The sequence below is a fragment of the Balaenoptera physalus genome (assembly GCF_965194825.1).
Source record: "Balaenoptera physalus genome assembly, chromosome: 20".
Lineage (NCBI taxonomy): Eukaryota > Metazoa > Chordata > Mammalia > Artiodactyla > Balaenopteridae > Balaenoptera > Balaenoptera physalus.
Window position 1 is genome coordinate 39,457,701 of NC_138901.1, and position 19,362 is coordinate 39,477,062.

Consider the following 19,362-nt stretch of genomic DNA (forward strand, 5'->3'; position numbering starts at 1 on the left):
TTCTGACCACAACGCTATGAGACTAGATATCAATTACAGGAAAAAATCTGTAAAAAATACAAACACATGGAGGCTAAACAATACTCTACTTAATAACCAAGAGGTCACTGAAGAAATCAAAGGGGAAATCAAAAAAAACCTAGAAACAAACGACAATGAAAACCGATGACCCAAAACCTGTGGGATGCAGCAAAAGCAGTTCTAAGAGGGAAGTTTATAGCAATACAATCCTACCTTAAGAAACAAGGAACATCTCAAATAAAAAACTTAACCTTACACCTAAAGCAGTTAGAGAAAGAAGAACAAAAAAACCCCGAAGGTAGCAGAAGGAAAGAAATCATAAAGATCAGATCAGAAATAAATGAAAAAGAAATGAAGGAAATGATAGCAAAGACCAATAAAACCAAAAGTTGGTTCTTTGAGAAGATAAACAAAATTGATAAACCATAGCCAGACTCATCAAGAAAAAAGGGAGAAGACTCAAATCAATAGAATTAGAAATGAAAAAGGAGAAGTAACAACTGACACTGCAGAAATACAAAGGATCATGAGAGATTACTACAAGCAACTCTATGCCAATAAAATGGACAACCTGGAAGAAATGGAGAAATTCTTAGAAATGCACAACCTTCCGAGACTGAACCAGGAAGAAATAGAAAATATGAACAGACCAATCACAAGCACTGAAATTGAAACTGTGATTAAAAATCTTCCAACAAACAAAAGCCCAGGACCAGATGGCTTCACAGGCGAATTCTATCAAACATTTAGGGAAGAGCTAACACCTATCCTTCTCAAACTCTTCCAAAATATAGCAGAAGGAGGAACACTCCCAAACTCATTCTACGAGGCCACCATCACCCTGATACCAAAACCAGACAAAGATGTCACAGAGAAAGAAAACTACAGGCCAATATCACTGATGAACATAGATGCAAAAATCCTCAACAAAATACTAGCAAACGGAATCCAACAGCACATTAAAAGGATCATACACCATGATCAAGTGGGGTTTATCCCAGGAATGCAAGGATTCTTCAGTATATGCAAGTCAATGTGATACACCATATTAACAAACTGAAGGATAAAAACCATATGATCATCTCAATAGATGCAGAAAAAGCTTTTGACAAAATTCAACACCGATTTATGATAAAAACCCTCCAGAAAGTAGGCGTAGAGGGAACTTTCCTCAACATAATAAAGGCCATATATGACAAACCCACAGACAACATCGTCCTCAATGGTGAAAAACTGAAACCATTTCCACTAAGATCAGGAAGAAGACAAGGTTGCCCACTCTCACCACTGTTATTCAACATAGTTTTGGAAGTTTTAGCCACAGCAATCAGAGAAGAAAAAGAAATAAAAGGAATCCAAATTGGAAAAGAAGAAGTAAAATTGTCACTGTTTGCAGATGACATGATACTATACATAGAGAATCCTAAAGATGCCACCAGAAAACTACTAGAGCTAATCAATGAATTTGGTAAAGTAGCAGGATACAAAATTAATGCACTGAAATCTCTAGCATTCCTGTACACTAATGATGAAAAATCTGCAAGTGAAATTAAGAAAACACTCCCATTTACCATTGCAACAAAAAGAATAAAATATCTAGGAATAAACCTACCTAAGGAGACAAAAGACCTGTATGCAGAAAATTATAAGACACTGATGAAAGAAATTAAAGATGATGTAAATAGATGGAGAGATATGCCATGTTCTCGGATTGGAAGAATCAACATTGTGAAAATGACTATACTACCCAAAGCAATCTACAGATTCAATGCAATCCCTATCAAACTACCACTGGCATTTTTCACAGAACTAGAACAAAAAATTTCACAATTTGTATGGAAACACAAAAGACCCCGAATAGCCAAAGCAATGTTGAGAAAGAAAAACAGAGCTGGAGGAATCAAGCTCCCTGACTTCAGACTATACTACAAAGCTACAGTAATCAAGACAGTATGGTACTGGCACAAAAACAGAAATATAGATCAATGGAACAGGATAGAAAGCCCAGAGATAAACCCATGCACATATTTTCATCTTATCTTTGATAAAGGAGGCAAGAATATACAGTGGAGAAAAGATAGCCTCTTCAATAAGTGGTGCTGGGAAAACTGGACAGGTACATGTAAAAGTATGAAATTAGAACACTCCCTAACACCATACACTGAAATAAACTCAAAATGGATTAAAAACCTAAATGTAAGGCCAGACACTATCAAACTCTTAGAGGAAAACATAGGCAGAACACTCTATGACATAGTCACAGCAAGATCCTTTTTGACCCACCTCCTAGAGAAAAGGAAATAAAAACAAAAATAAACAAATGGGACCTAATGGAACTTAAAAGCCTTTGCACAGCAAAGGAAACCATAAACAAGATGAAAAGACAACCCTCAGAATGGGAGAAAATATTTGCAAATGAAGCAACTGACAAAGGATTAATCTCCACAATTTACAAGCAGCTCATGCAGCTCAATATCAAAAAACAAACAACCCAATCCAAAAATGGGCAGAAGACCTAAATAGACATTTCTCCAAGGAAGATATACAGATTGCCAACAAACACATGAAAGAATGCTCAACATCATTAATCATTAAAGAAGTGCAAATCAAAACTACAATGAGATATCATCTTACACGGGCCAGAATGGCCATCATCAAAAAATCTACAAACAAGAAATGCTGGAGAGGGTGTGGAGAAAAGGGAACACTCTTGCACTGTTGGTGGGTATGTAAATTGATACAGCCACTATGGAGAACAGTATGGAGGTTCCTTAAAAAACTAAAAATAGAACTACCATACGACCCAGCAATCCCACTACTGGGCAAATACCCTGAGAAAACCGTAATTCAAAAAGAGCCATGTACCAAAATGTTCATTGCAGCTCTATTTACAATAGCCAGGACATGGAAGCAACCTAAGTGTCCATCAACAGATGAATGGATAAAGAAGATGTGGGGGCTTCCCTGGTGGTGCAGTGGTTGAGAATCTGCCTGCCAATGCAGGGGACACGGGTTCGAGCCCTGGTTTGGGAACATCCCACATGCCACAGGGCAACTGGGCCCGTGAGCCACAACTACTGAGCCTGCGCGTCTGGAGCCTGTGCTCCACAACAAGAGAGGCCGCAACAGTGAGAGGCCCGCGCACCGCGATGAAGAGTGGCCCCCGCTCGCCGCAACTAGAGAAAGCCCTCGCACAGAAACGAAGACCCAACACAGCCAAAAATAAATAAAAATAAATAAAATTAATTAATTAGTTTAAAAAAAAAAAAAAGAAGATGTGGCACATATATACATGGAATATTACTCAGCCATAAAAGGAAACAAAATTGAGTTATTTGTAGTGAAGTGGATGGACCTAGAGTCTGTCATACAGAGTGAAGTAAGTCAGAAAGAGAAAAAGAAATACCATATGCTAACACATATATGTGGAATCTAAGAAAAAACAAAAATGGTCATGGAGAACCTAGGGGCAAGACGGGAATAAAGACACAGACCTACTAGAGAATGGACTTGAGGATATGGGGAGGGGGAAGGGTAAGCTGGGACAAAGTGAGAGAGTGGCATGGACATATATACACTACCAAACATAAAATAGATAGCTAGTGGGAAGCAGCCGCATAGCACAGGGAGATCAGCTCGGTGCTTTGTGACCACCTAGAGGAGTGGGATAGTGAGGATGGGAGGGAGGGAGACACAAGAGTGAAGAGATATGGGAACATATGTATATGTATAACTGATTTACTTTGTTATAAAGCAGAAACTAACACACCATTGTAAAGCAATTATGCTCCAATAAAGATGTTAAAAAAAAAAAAAGATAGGACTAAATGATTGTTAAATTCATTGGTCAAAATTTTGTGGTTTCTGTTTTTTCAGAGGCATTTATTAAATATTCACTTTAAATGAACAATACTGGAAATATGGAAGAGTGACATTTACACATTTTTAATTTTCAAAATCAATAATTCTAAGGTTTCCATTCCAATACATTGCATTTCAGTTTTGCGACATGATGTTGAAATGTTCTATTACGTTTAAAAAAAAAACACTGAGTTGCAGGAGAGAGGTGGCTTAACGTCAGTGCCTAAATTTACTGTTACTGTTAGAATTTACAGAACATTTTGCTCCCTTAGAACTGATTTTGGCATAAAACATGTTGACAAGATTTCATGTGTTTTCAACCACAATATATTCCTTTGCCTGTTTTCAGTTTTAGTTCACCATTGACTTAGGCCTTTTTGTGCTTCAGCTATCCATTTGACTCTCATTATGTATAGTAAGATGTGAGTTTTTAAATACAGCGATACTCAGATAGTGATTTTACATGTAGCTTATTTTATGAGAATTTAAAAGCTGGGTTCACTCAGAAGAGCTTGAGAACTTATGGAAATTATGTTCTACCTATTTTCAAAATTTAAAAATTAACACAGATAAGAAAAAGTGAAGTAGCAAAGTAAAGAGAATTTATATTAAGTTATATAAACCAAGGCAAAGAGGAAAACATAATTGATTATATAACTCTTGGTCTAATAATGGGAAACATAATTGCTATCATTAGTTCTTCAAGAGAAAAATGTTTTTCTGGTCTTTGTTTTTTATTTTATTTTTTAATTTTTTTTTTTTACTAAGCAATATTTGCACAAGATTTGAAATTCAGTGAAAACTAAGTCTTCTTTCCTCCCCTGTACCTTAGTCACTCAGTTCATTTTTAGGGGGCAGTCATCATTACCAGTTTCTTGTGTGGTCTTCTAGAGCTATTCCATGTATCTAAAATATAAATATAATTTTTCTTCAACACCTAAATCTTAACCCAAACTGCACCTTATTTTTGTATTGGTACATATAGAATTTTCTCAATTAAAAAATTGCTGTGTGATATTCCATTGTACAAATATCATTTTATTTAATCATTCTTAAATTGATGGATATTTAGATTAATCAAATTTTTCGTGAGGATATAAGGAATTGGTCAGAGTGTATGTGCATTTAGAATTTTGATAGATGTTGCCCACATATCCTCCAGAGATACTACCAATGATGTATACTTCCACCAGTGTTCTTTGAGAGAGGCTGTTTATGCCCTTAACATCGTATTTTATCTTTTTTGCCAATTTGATGTTTATTAAAATGACATCTCATAGTGTGATATTAACATTTTCTTGTTCTTTTCTCTTTTTATAAGTGAGGTTGAATGTTTTTTGATTTGCTTACAAGTTACTCTATTTCCTTTTCTATGAACTGGCTGTTCTTATTTTTTGTCCATTTTTTTATTGGGTGTTTGGTCTTTTTAATCTGTGAGAGTTCTTTACATATTAAGGAAGGTATTAGGCCTTTGTGATATGGCAGATATTTTCCCCAGTTTTTCTTATTTTTTTGTCTCACAGAAATTAGATTTTTATGTAGTCAGTTTTTCACTTTTGAGTTGTGTGTCCTGTTTAGACCTTCCCACTCCATGATTATTAAATTCTCCCATTTTTTCTTAGAGAACTGTAAACAAGTGTAATTTTATGTTTAAATCTCTCCATCTGGAATTTATTTGTATGTTACCATGGCCTTGAGTTTTGAATTTGACAAAGGGCCCCTGAGTAAGAGGTGTCTCAGAAGGCAGTTAGATGAAAAATGCCAATGTATTCTATCTTATATCAGCCAAACTCTAAAGGCAAGTTCTATGTAGGACAATTAGTGAAATATGGTAGTATTATAGCTAATGCATTTTTCTTCATGAAATTTGGGATTTCTTCATTCATTTACTTAATAAATATTAGATATTTTTTGTTTAAATCAGCCAGAATTGGACCTGTTTGTAGTGACACCAGAATCCAGTTGAATGTCCGCTTTTCTCTCTAACCTCAAAAGAATTATTCTAGTCCTTATTTCAGTTGTCATGTTAATCCTCTTTTGTGTCCCAAATCAACATATTAAGCTCTATCACCCATGCTCCAAACCCACTGCAATCTGTTTTACATTAACAATGTCATAGTTTTATCAAATATTTGACATATATAAAACCAAACCCATTTTTCCCCAAATTGGTTTCCTTCTTCTACTTCGTTTCTCTTAATGTCAGAACCTTCCTCAAAGACTTACTCTCATAATGACTACATATCTAGTCAGTTGCCAAATTATTAATTCTATAGCAGGTACGCTCAAGTGTCAGCAAGTTGTACTCTAAGAACTTGGAAATTAGAGAAATAAGTTGTTTTTTTTTTGGCTGTGTTGGGTCTTCATTGCTGCACGTGGGCTTTCTCTAGTTGCAGCGAGTGGGGGCTACTGTTCATTGTGGTGTGGTCCTTCTTTTCTGCCTTCATTTGCATTAACTGAATATTTATTTTTAGCATTCCATTTTAATTTATCTATTGGCTTTTAAATCTGTATCTCTTTGCATTACTTACTTAGTATTTCATCCATGGATTACAATGTATATCTTTAACTCTTTATAGTTTATTTAAGGCTAATATTGTATCACTCTGTGTTAAATACAAAAACATAGCAATTGTATAGGTCCATTTACCCCTACTCATCATTCTTTATGATACAGTTGTTCTATGTATTATACACATATACTATGAACTCCATAATAACTGTTAAAATATGGTTTCATCAGTTATCTGTAATTAAAGAAACCAAGAGAAATCTGTCTCTTCTTTACAAACATAGTTACCATTTTCAGTCCTGAAGTTCCAAATTTTCTTCTTCCTTTAGTCCAAAGAACTGCCTTTAGCATTTCTTTTTTTTTTTTTAATTAATTTAATTTAATTTATTTACTTTTGGCTGCATTGGATCTTCATTGCTGTGCACAGGCTTTCTCTAGTTGTGGCGAGCAGGGGCTATTCCTCTTTGCAGTGCACGGGCTTCTCATTGCAGTGGCTTGTTGCGGAGCGTGGGCTCTAGGCACATGGGCTTCAGTAGTTGTGGCTTGCAGGCTCTAGAGCGCAGGTTCAGTAGTTGTGGCATACGGGTTTAGTTGCTCTGTGGCATGTGGGCCCTTCCCGGACCAGAGATCGAACCCGTGTCCCCTGCACTGGCAGGCGGATTCTTAACCACTGCGCCGCCAGGGAAGACCCTAGAGAAATAAGTTTGCTCTCAGAATTAAACTATGGAATCTTCAAGACCCCTTACTAATAGTAGCTAACATTTACTGTATGTTACAGAAACAATCGGAAGGCAGAAGAAGCCAGCTTGGAAATGCATAACCTAGTTAATTAGTTCCACAGCCCCAGACAGCAGGGACCATAGGAATGGTCTCATGGTAGGAGCCCACTGAGATGAATGAACTATCACCCTTCTCTATCCTTATTACTTGGTCAGGATTCAAAGTCAGGGGAGAGAGTATTCTACTGACCTAACTTAGGTCGGTGTCTGACCCCGGGATGTGGTAGCATCCGGGGGAAAACGTCAGTACAGTTATCTTTGGCTTCTGCAAGAGGAGGCCAGGAGGCCTACCAAAACTGCATACAGTGTAGGAGAGGTAATTCCCTCAAAGAGGTTGAGATGCTGCTAAGAAAGGGGTATAGCTGCTGGGCAACCAAAAACAAGGAATGTACATTGTAATTTATGACTTGCTCAAAGTCATACTACTAGGAAACAGCCTATCTGAAAGTCAAAATAAGTCTAACTCCAGAGTCCATGCTCTTATATTAATGAAGTGGTTCTCAGCTTGGGGTGATTTTGCCTCCCAGGGGACATTTAGCATTGTGGAGATATTTTGCTCATCACAATGGCTAGGGACAGGTGCCACTGGCATCTAGTGGATAAAGATCAGGTATGCTGCTAAACATCCTAAAATGTACGTTACAGCCCCCCATAACAAAGAATTACTGGGCCCAAAATATCAATAATGTTTAGGTTAGAAACTCTAACCTGGGAAAATATGGCATAGGGCCATATTCTTTAAATGTGTCAATCAGAAGTGTTGGCAAGCAATAAAGTATGGTAGGAAAAGGATCAAAATGGAGCTAACTTTGGTTTAACCACTCAAGCCCTGCTCAAGGGAATGAGGGTCCTTCTTAGATTGGTCCTGATAGCTGATCCTAATTGTGGAAATGGTTGCACAAGGCTATCTCGGTTTGATGCTTTAAATACAAAATGAACTCTTGTCTGATCCCATGCACATCAGTTATCAATTTGTTGATAGTTTGATTTCCCAGGTACTTTGGTTATAGCCAGATCGATACAATTGTCTGGTCTCAATGGAAGTAGTAGTTCTCATTGTAAATTCATATGTTGTCATTGTGATTTTTATACATCAGTTCCTTATGAGATTTGTTAGTGTCAGTTAAGATACTTCTGTGTAATTAAGTTTGGAAAACTCAAATTTCTTTTTTTCCCCCAGTTTTATTGAGATATAATTCAAGGTGTACATAATGGTTTGACTTACATACATTGTAAAATGATTACTGCAATAAGTTTGGTTAGCATCCATCATCTCATATAGATACAATTAAAACAGAAAGCAAAAAGAAAAAAATTTTTTTCCTTGGGATGAGAGCTGTTAGGATTTACTCTCTTGACTTTCATGTGTATCATATATCAGTGTTAACTATAATCATCATGCATGTATCCCTGATACTTATTCATCTTGTAACTGGAAGTTTGTACTTTTTGACCACCTTTCTCCAATTCCCCCTCCCCCAACACTCTGCCTCTGGGTAACCACAGATCTGATCTCATTTTCTATGAGTTTGTTTTCGATTCTATAAATTCGTGAGCTCATACAGTGTTTGTCTTTCTCTGTGTGACTCATTTCACTTAGCATAATGCCCTCAATGCCCATCCATGCTGTTGCAAATGGCAGGATTTCCTCATTTTATTTTTTTTGGCCACACCACGCAGCATGTGGGATCTTAGTTCCCTGACCAGGGATCGAACCTGTGCCCCCTGCAGTGGAAGTGCGGAGTCCTAACCACTGGACCTCCTGGGAAGTTCCCAGGATTTCCTCATTTTTTTTTGTGGCTGAATAATATTCCATTATATGTATGTATGTATGTATGTATATGTATATATGCACATATATATGTATACCACAATTTCTTTATCCATTAATCCATTGATGGACACTTAGGTTGTGGAACACTCAAATTTCTGAGCTTCCAAGTTTAAGTTGCTAAACTTTGTCATAAATTCATGCAGGTAAATGTCACTATGGTAGTTTCAAGATGAATTCTTTGACACTCCTCCCATCAGGAGGTTGGGGTGTATTATGTCCCCTTCTCTTGTATCCAAATGTGCCTATTACTGCTTTGACCAATAGAGTACCACGGAAGTAATGCTATTGATTTATGACACCAGGTCACACCTTCTGTCTTATTCACTGAAACACTCAATCTTGGAACTCTAAGCTACCATGTAAGACATTTGATTACCCTAAGGCCACTAGAGACGTTATGTGTGGGCATTACAGTTGATGGTCCCAGCTGAGCTCCCAGTTAACAGCCAGCCTCAACTGCCAGTTTGGCGACACAATCAAATTAATATCTTGAAAATAATTTACATATTAGTCATTTTTCCGCTCAATTTTTTTTCAATATAAATGGAAAAAAGTAGAATGTGAGTGAGTCTCTTGGACATCTAGCCATGATTTTATCCCTAACCAACTGCTATCAGACTGCAACCTCACGAGACCTACAAGTGAGAACCACCTAGCTGAGCCCAGTCAACCTACAGAGGTGTGAAATACAGTAAAGTGCTTTTTGTTTTATTTACTTATTTATTTATTGTGCTGTACACTCAACCTATAATGTTCTATTTTAATTGTCCTAATTGTTTTCAAATTTGTCTCCCAGTTACAGGTAGTGTTGTTCTTTTTTTTTTTTTAATTTTTATTGGAGTATAGTTGATTTACAATGTTGTGTTAGTTTCAAGTGTACAGCAAGTGAATCAGTTATACATATACATATATCCACTCTTTTTTAGATTGTTTTCCCATACACACCATTATAGAGTATTGAGTAGAGTTCCCTGTGCTAGACAGTAGGTCCTTATTAGGTCGTTTTTGTTTTAGCCACTAAGTTTTGCAGTAGTTTGTTTTGCAGCAATAGATAGCCAGAATAGCCACTTGAGAGCCTCTCTGGGTGGGTTACTGGCTCTTCCTGAGCTGCATCTTCAGGTGTCTTCTTAGAATTTCAGATCTTCCTGTAGAGTGTCTTTTAGTTTCTTGTGTTCATCTTCATTCCCACTGACACCATTCTCTTCTGTACCCTTATTATCTCCCATTGCCCAACTGATCTTTCAGCCTTCAGTGTTTCTTCTGGAAGAATATTCGTATATTAATTTTCTTAAAACACAGTTTTTATCATGTTTCTTTCAAAATCAATATTTTTGCCAATATTTGGAACAAATGTAATTCCATCTCCCAGTACAGTTTAGATCTAATCTTGAACTTTTGCCATGACTGTAAGCTTTATACCTTAAACAGTCATGAAATTATTTTTTCAGATACAAAACTCCAGGATTTTATGTGACACTTATAAAAGATATTTGAAAAATAATTTTATATATGAATGACCCAAGTTTATTTTGCATAGATATTGATTTGCTGCCTTTGTGCAAGTAACTGCAATGCATTGTACTGATATTTAGGTATATGGAGGTTCTTCAAATCTTAATAGCCCCCAACTTGCAAAATTACTGGAAACCACATGTGCTATATTGGTGCCAGATATGTCATTTATAGATCACTCTTTCATAAGCCAGCAAACCAATTCATATGCCCAAATCATTTCCTTTCTGGAGAAGGTACATTGTATCAGCATGGTTACCATGTGTGGTAATTGATAATGTCTGTGCCACATGGCTTACTTTACCCTTGTCCAACCCAGCTATTCTACCACTTATGATTACCATATGTTACAGCACTCTAGGTTAATGGAATCGTTTCCATCTTCCCCTCTAGTCACAAATGTCATTGTGGCTCAATTCCATCAGCTCCACACTCAGTGAAGAATAAAGTGTTTGGTATTATCTGAGCATAGGAGACAACTTTGTGTGGAGTTTTCATATTTACTTGTCTGCTTCTTTTTCATTTAAAAAAGCAGTTGGATTTTTTGATGAATGCTCCAGAGTGGGTAATGGGCATCTGCTGACTAAAAGAGAACATGATCAATATCACTCGATTCTTGCATGTATTTATTCTAAGTAAATATATAAAGGGAATTAGGGCTTCCCTTGTGGCGCAGTGGTTAAGAATCCACCTGCCAATGCAGGGGACACGGGTTCGAGCCCTGGTCTGGGAAGATCCCACATGCTGTGGAGCAACTAAGCCTGTGCGCCACAACTACTGAGCCTGCACTCTAGAGCCCGTGAGGCACAACTACTGAGCCCGCGTGCTATAACTACTGAAGCCCGCGCACCTAGAGCCTGTGCTCCGCAACAAGAGAAGCCACTGCAACGAGAAGGCCGCGCACCGCAATGAAGAGTAGCCCCCACTCGCCACAACTAGAGAAAGCCCACGCACAGCAACGAAGACCCAATGCAGACAAAAATAAATAAATAAAATAAATAAATTTTTAAAAAATTAGATAACATAGGTTTTTTTAACCACCATATAGTGCTTTTGGTTTTTGTAAAGTGAAAACTAGTAGCAAAATGTTGAAGTGGATTTTTTTTTTGAGTCAATTCGTTTTATTTTTTAATCCTTTTAAAATTAATTAATTTATTTGTCTGTGCCGGGTCTTAGTTGTGGCATGTGGGATCTTCGTTGCGGCGTGTGGGATCTTCGTTGCAGCGTGTGGGATCTTTAGTTGCGGCATGCAGGATCTTTAGTTCTGGCATGCAATCTCTTAGTTGCAACATGTGGGTTCCCTGACCAGGGATCAAACCCAGGCCACCTGCATTGGGAGCATGGAGTCTTAGCCACTGGACTACCAGGGAAGTCCCTGGAGTCAATTCATTTTAGAAGAACCATTTATTATAGAAGGAATATATTACATCTTTGCCATTTATAGTATCCTCATCAGAAAGTACCATCAACCCCTGCCCTCTTCCTATTTCATAAGCATGTCATAATAAGTTAAAAAATTTTTTTGATTCCTCAAAGAGCTAAGCAAGGTAAAAATAAAAGATTATTATCATTAATGGTTAAAACATTAAGAAAAAAAGTTAGAACCTGTTTTGGGGACTTCTTTGTTTTTTAAGACTGATGAAAATAGTGCATGTGGACCTGTTATTACCTGATGTGAATTTTAATTTTGACAGCTGTGGACTCTTGCTGCAGTATGAACATATTAGCCATCAAGAGAAGAGGAATAAAAATTAATATAGCAGTAATATTTTTGGCAGCAAATGGATATGATTTAAAAGTTATATTATTAATCTAGGATGTAGAGGATGTAGGTAGGGTATATTGAGAAGAAAGGAGGAAGATGTTCTTATTTGAAAACATTTACGTGCTCAGTTTTTTCAGTTGACAGGTATTCTCTTGCTCCCTACTAGTCAGTTTGACAACACAATCAAATTAATATCTGAAAAAGTGGGCTTCCCTGGTGGTGCAGTGGTTAAGAATCTGCCTGCCGATGCAGGGGACACGGGTTCGAGCTCTAGTCCGGGAAGATCCCACATGCCGCGGAGCAACTAATCCCGTGCGCCACAATTACTGACCCTGAGCTCTAGAGCCCACAAGCCACAACTACTGAGCCCACGTGCCACAGCTACTGAAGCCTGCATGCCTAGAGCCCGTGCTCCGCAACAAGAGAAGCCACGACAATAAGAAGCCTGTGCACCGCAACGAAGGGTAGCCCCCGCTCACCGCAACTAGAGAAAGCCCGTGCAGCAACGAAGACCCAACACAGCTAAAAATAAATAAATAAATAAATAAATAAATAAATAAATAAGTAAATAAATTAAAAAATGTATATCTTAAAAAGTACTTATATATTAGTTATCCTTCCATCAAGTGAAAAAATATGAATGAAAAATTACACATTTTTATATTTGCAATATAACATTTGTCATTAGGCCTAGCCTTACACATTTGCCTAGGCACTAGATCAGAGATATATGTAAGTCCCTCTCACAGTTTCCCCAATTATTATTAACATCTTACATTAGTGAGGTACATTTGTTACAACTGATGAGCCAATATTGACACATTATTATTAACCAAAGTACATAGTTTACACTAAGATTCACTCTGTGTTGTATGTTCTATGGCTTTTGACAAATGTCTAATGATTTGTATCCACCATTGTAGTATCATACAGAATAGTCTTTGCTTCCCTAAAAATCCCATGTTCTACCTATTCATCCTTCCCTCCTTACCCTTGAATCACTGGCAGCCTATTCATAATTTTTAATTCCAGGAAATCATTTACTGCTGACTTCAAGTAAACTCAGTGTTTGAGTAGTACCTTTGAAGACCTAAACTTGCTTTAATGTCAGCTTGATCCATTTATAGTTCTTTTATATATATTTTTTATCGTTCTTTAAAGTATTATTTGTTATTGTATCAATTGAGATCCAGTTAAGAAAACAGAGGGAATAAAATCAGGAAATTGGTTACACAAGTGATAGAAGAGCTAAAAAGCCAAAAGGGAAGGTGAGGCAGAGTCTTAGTCTGGTTGGGCTGCTAAAACAAAAAACCCATAAATATGGTGGCTTATAAACAACAGAAATTTATTTCTCACAGTTCTGGAGGCTAGGAGTTCCATGAACAGTGTTCTGGCAGATTCAGTGTCTGGCACAGACAGCAGTCTTTTTACTGTGTTCTCACATTTAGAAAGGAGAGGGGTCTCTCTTGGACGTCATCTTTTTTTTTTTTTTTTTTTTAACATCTTTATTGGAGTATAACTGCTTTACAATGGTGTGTTAGTTTCTGCTTTACAACAGAGTGAATCAGCTATACATACACATATATCCCCATATCTCTTCCCTCTGTGTCTCCCTCCCTCCCACCCTCCGTATCCCACCCCTCTAGGTGGCTGGACCTCATCTTTAATGGCACTAATCCCATTCATGAGGGCTATGCCCTCATAACCTAATCACTTTCCAAAGGCCCCACCTCCTAATACCTTCACCTTGGGGGTTCGGATTTAAACAAATGAATTTTTGGAGAACACAAATATTCAGTCCATAGCAGGCAAGATTAGGAAGCTAAAACCAGCTACCATCTCTAGGCTGATGGACAAATGGAAGAAGATGATGTTTCTGGAGCTCAGGGACTGGTGTCACAGACAAAAGCTGGAATTGCAATGGACAGGTTCAGAGGGAGCAAAGCTATAAAGGAGATGCAGCAAGCATTAGGACTGAGGTAGGGGACAGGGAAGAAATATCTTGGCTTTTTTCCTTTCCTTCCACCTTCCAATTTCCTGCTGATGTCGCCCACTGGGCAAATCTCAGCTGGAAGTCAGCTGTCAAGGAAGCTGGTGAATGCAGCTTGAAAGAGTCAGTACCCCTACAATACAGAGGAGAGCAAGGTAGGAGAAGGAATGGATATGAGAACAAAAAAAGGACTAAACAGTAATCAATTCTTTTTAACTTTAAAAATCAACTTTATTGAGGTATAATTTACATACAATACACTTATTTAAAATGTACACTTTGATTATTTTTGACAAGTACACCTATATAACCACCCAGTCAAGATATCAAACATTCTAATCATCACCCCCACAGAATTCTGTCTTAATCCTTTGCCATGAATCATCCACCCCACATCAGTCCTAGGCAATCACTAATCTGCTTTCTGTTACTATAGATTAGTTTTGCCTATTCTAGAATTTCATATGAATGGAATCATGGAGTATGTACTCTTTTGCACCTGGATTTTGTTTTACTCAGCATGTTTTTTTTTTTTTATAAATTTATTTATTTATTTTTTATTTTTGGCTGCGGTGGGTCTTCGTTGCTGTGCACAGGCTTTCTCTAGTTGCGGCGAGCAGGGACTAGTCTTGGTTGCGGTGCGCGGCCTTCTCATTGTGGTGGCTTCTCTTGCTGCGGAGCGCGGGCTCTAGGTGCGCAGGATTCAGTAGTTGTGGCGCACGGGCTTAGTTGCTCCACAGCATGTGGTATCTTCCCGGACCAGGGCTCAAACCCGTGTCCCCTGCGTTGGCAGGCGGATTCTTAACCACTGCGCCACCAGGGAAGTCCCCACTCAGCATGTTTTTGAGATTCACCCATGTTGTTGTGTTTATCAGTAGTTGATTTTTTTTTTTTTGGCTGAGTTGTATTCCATTGTATGAATATACCACAATTTGTTTATCCATTCATCTACTGATGGACATCTGGGTTATTTCCAAGTTTGAGCTGTTATGAATAAAATAAAACTATTGAAAAAATTTATATACAAGGTTTTTTTGGTGATGTGTTATCTGTGTATGTGTTTGGTGGATATGTTTGCATTTCTTGTGGGTAAATATTTGGGAGAGGGATTACTGGGTCTTATAAGAAACTGCCCAACTCAACAATTCTCTTTAATCTTTTTATTTTTTAGATTTTTATTCTTTTGGCCGCACTGTGCGGCTTGTGGGATCTTAGTTCCCCGACCAGGGATTGAGCCTGGGCCCTCGGCAGTGAAAGCACTGAGTCCCAGTCACTGGACCACCAGGGAATTCCCCTCTTTAATCTTATAAATATCATCATTACAATGAATGTCTATGAAAGAACACGTGCATTTCCTCCAAAGAGCTAAGGGTTAGAGGGAGAACAATTCTTACGACAAATCTCAAAAAAAAAAAAAAAAAAACCTTAAAAAAATTAAAAACACTTAATACATATGCTTTTTATAGCTCAATATTTTAAAATAGACAGCAAGAAAGGGGATTAGGGAAGTATAAGAGGAGAGGAACTGAAGAGGAAAGTAAAGCAATGCAAAATAGTGACTAAAAAGACTTCTTGACGATGGCAAAATCATCCTACACAGCTGCTCTGAGATCCCAGCACGGCTGTCAGCAACCTTCTGGCAAAGCTACTCTGTCAAATGGATGCAATAGGATCCATACTGATCTTTTGTAAAGAAATATCTTTATTAAACTAAGCAAACACACCTCTCATTTATAGTAATGTGGAGGTGTAGCCTTTTTCTTTTAGTAGTAATGTTTCCCCAACATATAACACTTCCCTTTGATATGTGGGTTGAGTCATAAATTAATGTCACAAATGAATGTCATCTAGGTGAAGGGGGCAACTACATTACAAAATAGGAAGGTGTAGCTGGATGTGAATTGTTACAGTTGACAGCTATGTACTCTTGAACTAAATGTCATCATGTCAAATTCTGAGATATTAAATAGTTGTTGGAATGTAAAATTGTGGACATTTTGATGTTTTGCAGCCTTATAAATTTTGTCAATCTTTCCTAGACATTCTGAAACGGAAATGAACAGGTGGATTGAAAACAAAGACAAATGAGGAATTTAAAGACTTTCTTGGCATCTCATAAAGAAGTTGCTCTACACTGGTGATGTTTTAAACAAAACACGTATAAATACATTTAGCTTGTCTGGAAACAGACTTATTTATTAGGTCTTTCCATTTACTTTTGAGACAAAAATAAGTAGTTACAGAGGACTCATGTGCATTACTCACTATACGCTTTCTATCGTGTATTAATTAATCTCAAGCTAGGAGAGAATGGATGTCTGTTTTACATGATGCCATAATGTACATTAGTGAGCTCAAGCCATTTACTCTTAAAATAACAGTATCACGTCAGGGATTTAGAATACAGTATTATATGAAAACAGTTGGCAGGGAGACTCCTTCTGCCATTAATAACTGACTAGAAATGGTATTTCAGACCCTAAATCCAACTGAAACCCAGAAACAATAAATGGAGAGGATGGGGTGGATATTTTGTGAACATGTTTTTCAAAGTAGAGAAAGAATCACTATATTTTTGCTGAATTATATGTTGCCGTGGACATGGCAGTATGCAGTAATGATGCTGTCATCTATACAGCTGTATAACAACACAGCTTCTCCCTCTCCCACCCCCCTCAGTAAGGCTTGAAAATAGTAGGTTTGTGTGTAGTTTGGTAAGAAAATTAGAATAATTTAAAGTTGTTTCAGTTTCAATCTACAAAGGAAAGAGGCTCAGGGGGATGGGGAAGAAGAGCAAACAAAATGTACCAAAAAATACATATTATGTAATAAAGTCTAATATATATTACGCAGACACTAAAGAAGGGTGTCTTGGTGTGCTGGAAAACTGATGGCTTTGCAGTGAAAAGACCTGGATTTAGTCCTTGTTACATCATTTGCGTGTGACCTTGAGCAAAGTCGCAATGTATTTAAGTCTCAGTTTTCTCATCTATAAAATGGAATCATGGTAATATCTTCTAACTTGAGGCGCTAGTGTAAGGATTAAAGGGATGAAAATGACTCGTAAACTATACCCTTTAAAAATAAGGCTTTATAGACGTATTATTACACTGTTGAATCTTCAGAGGCAGAGAAGAGTACAGGAAAAAGGGTCTAGACAGGCTTTGGAAGCTTACAACCTGGGTTCTAATTCCAATGCCATGGCTAGTAGCTTTGACACCTTGAAAAAAGGAAATGTACTTAAGGACTTCCCTGGTGGTCCAGTGGCTAAGACTTCGTGCTCCCAATGCAGGGGACCCGGGTTCCATCCCACCTGCCGCAACTAAAAGATCCTGCATGCGACCGGGCAGCCAAATAAATAAATAAATATTAAAAAAAAAAAAAAGGAGTGTACTTAATCCTGTTTCCTCTTTTTGAGAAATGAGGATAACACCACTTTCTTCACAGAATCAAATGAGTGAATGTAGGCAAAGGAAACTACCACTTGGTAGGTGTTGGATGCCTTCCCCTGCAAACTATTAGTGTCCTCAACAACAAAAGGTGTTCACACTGTGGTACCTTTCAACAGATAAGCACCCTAAGGCAAGGCAGGACAGATAAGGAAAACTGAGGTAAATCCAATCCAAGTGGGAACCAACAGCTAGACCTGGAGATGTCTTAGTTCTGTCTTATCCACTGGAGGTTAGGATATCCATACAATGAAGACATTCAGAGTTGGAGAGGGGACAAGTCGAGTGCCCTTTCGACTCCGCGGACTCGACGGGAGGGACCCTGAAATTCTTAATTAGAGCCGGTTGCCATGGCGACAGTCTCTAGGCAGCGTGGGCTGAGCTCTTCGTAGGGCTAGAGGGTGGGCCGTCGCTGGACCCCGCGCGCGCGCCCGCGACCGCGACCAACTTTCCCTCCAGACCAGAAAGGGGCGGCGCGCTCCGCCTCCGCCCCCGGGCCGCGCACGTCCGGGCTCGGCGGCGCGCACGCCTGCGGGAGCCCTCTCCAAGCAACCTAGTGCTGATCGCTCGTGCCGGTGCGGCAGTTAACCGCCGTTGCAGGAGCCCGTGGCTCGCGAGCAGCCCCCTCCCCTTCCTGGGCTTCCCCCACCCACTTCCCGGTCGGCTCCGGGGCATGAGCAGCGATGGCCGGCTGCAGCCCCGAGGAGAAAACTTACCGGCGCTTCCTGGAGCTATTCTTGGGCGAGTTTCGCGGACCGTGCGGCGGCGGCGAGCCCGAGCCGGAACCCGAACCCGAGTCGGAGCCCGAGCCCGAGCCCGAACTGGTAGCGGCTGAGGCGCCCGAGGCTTCGGTCGAGGAACCCGGGGAGGAAGCGGCCACTGTAGCCGCGACGGAGGAGGGGGAGCAAGAGCAGGAGCAAGACCCCGAGCCCGAGGAGGAGGTGGTGGCGGCGGAGGGCGAGGAGGAAGAGGCGGCGGCAGCCCGGGGGCAGTCGGCCGTGCCACCGCCGCCGCCGCAGCCCCAGCTGCCGCCGCTGCCCCCGCTCCCGCGGCCGCTGTCGGAGCGCATCACCCGCGAGGAGGTGGAGGGCGAGAGCCTGGACCTGTGTCTGCAGCAGCTCTACAAATAGTTAAGTAGCGGGGCTCGGTTGGGGGTGGGCCCGCTGTCCCCGCCGCACCGGCCTCGACGCGGCTCCCTCGGCCCCTCAAACTGCTCTTTTCCGCTCTTCATGCCCCCCCACGCCGGCGCCTGGCGCGGTTGAAAGCGCCCCCGCTGCTCGGACTTGGGCTGTTGTCTGCGAGCTGCCCACGCCCGCCGCGGCCCCCGCGCCTCCTGCCCGGCCCGGGAGCCGCCCCCCGCGCCCTCTCGCCGGGCCCCGTCCCCTGCTTCCCGCTTCTCCCCGGCCGCCCACTTCTTGCTCCACTTCACACACCCTTTCCCCTTCGTGCCTTGGAAGGTCCTTCCTTCCAGTCTTGAGAGCTCCCTCTTCCCAGCTCTCTTCTTCCTCCTGGAGGTTTCTTCCCACCCGGGTCTGTCTTTTCCCAGCCTGAGTCCCTTGTTGTTTGGCGGCGGAGAGACGCGACTCCTTTCTGGGCAGAGCTGCTAGGTGCCTCCTGCGTAACCGCAACAAAGATGATA

The 19,362-nt window shown here is 39.9% G+C and overlaps 2 protein-coding genes across 3 annotated transcripts in view; both read left to right on the top strand.

Annotated features, from left to right (window-relative positions):
- The window catches only part of RAD51C (RAD51 paralog C), a 60,840-nt gene extending 44,373 nt beyond the window's left edge, over positions 1–16,467 (top strand). The window contains exon 8 of the mRNA XM_082440111.1: positions 16,314–16,467. Coding sequence (XP_082296237.1) covers positions 16,314–16,362 — 49 coding nt within the window. The 3' untranslated portion in view covers positions 16,363–16,467. The remainder of the gene's footprint in view (positions 1–16,313) is intronic.
- A 1,721-nt stretch (positions 16,468–18,188) lies between these two features.
- PPM1E (protein phosphatase, Mg2+/Mn2+ dependent 1E) overlaps positions 18,189–19,362 on the top strand; it is a 201,642-nt gene continuing 200,468 nt past the window's right edge. For both annotated transcript variants that reach the window (XM_082440002.1, XM_082440003.1), the window contains exon 1: positions 18,189–18,852. In XM_082440002.1, the coding sequence (XP_082296128.1) occupies positions 18,407–18,852 (446 nt within the window). In that variant the 5' untranslated portion in view covers positions 18,189–18,406. The remainder of the gene's footprint in view (positions 18,853–19,362) is intronic.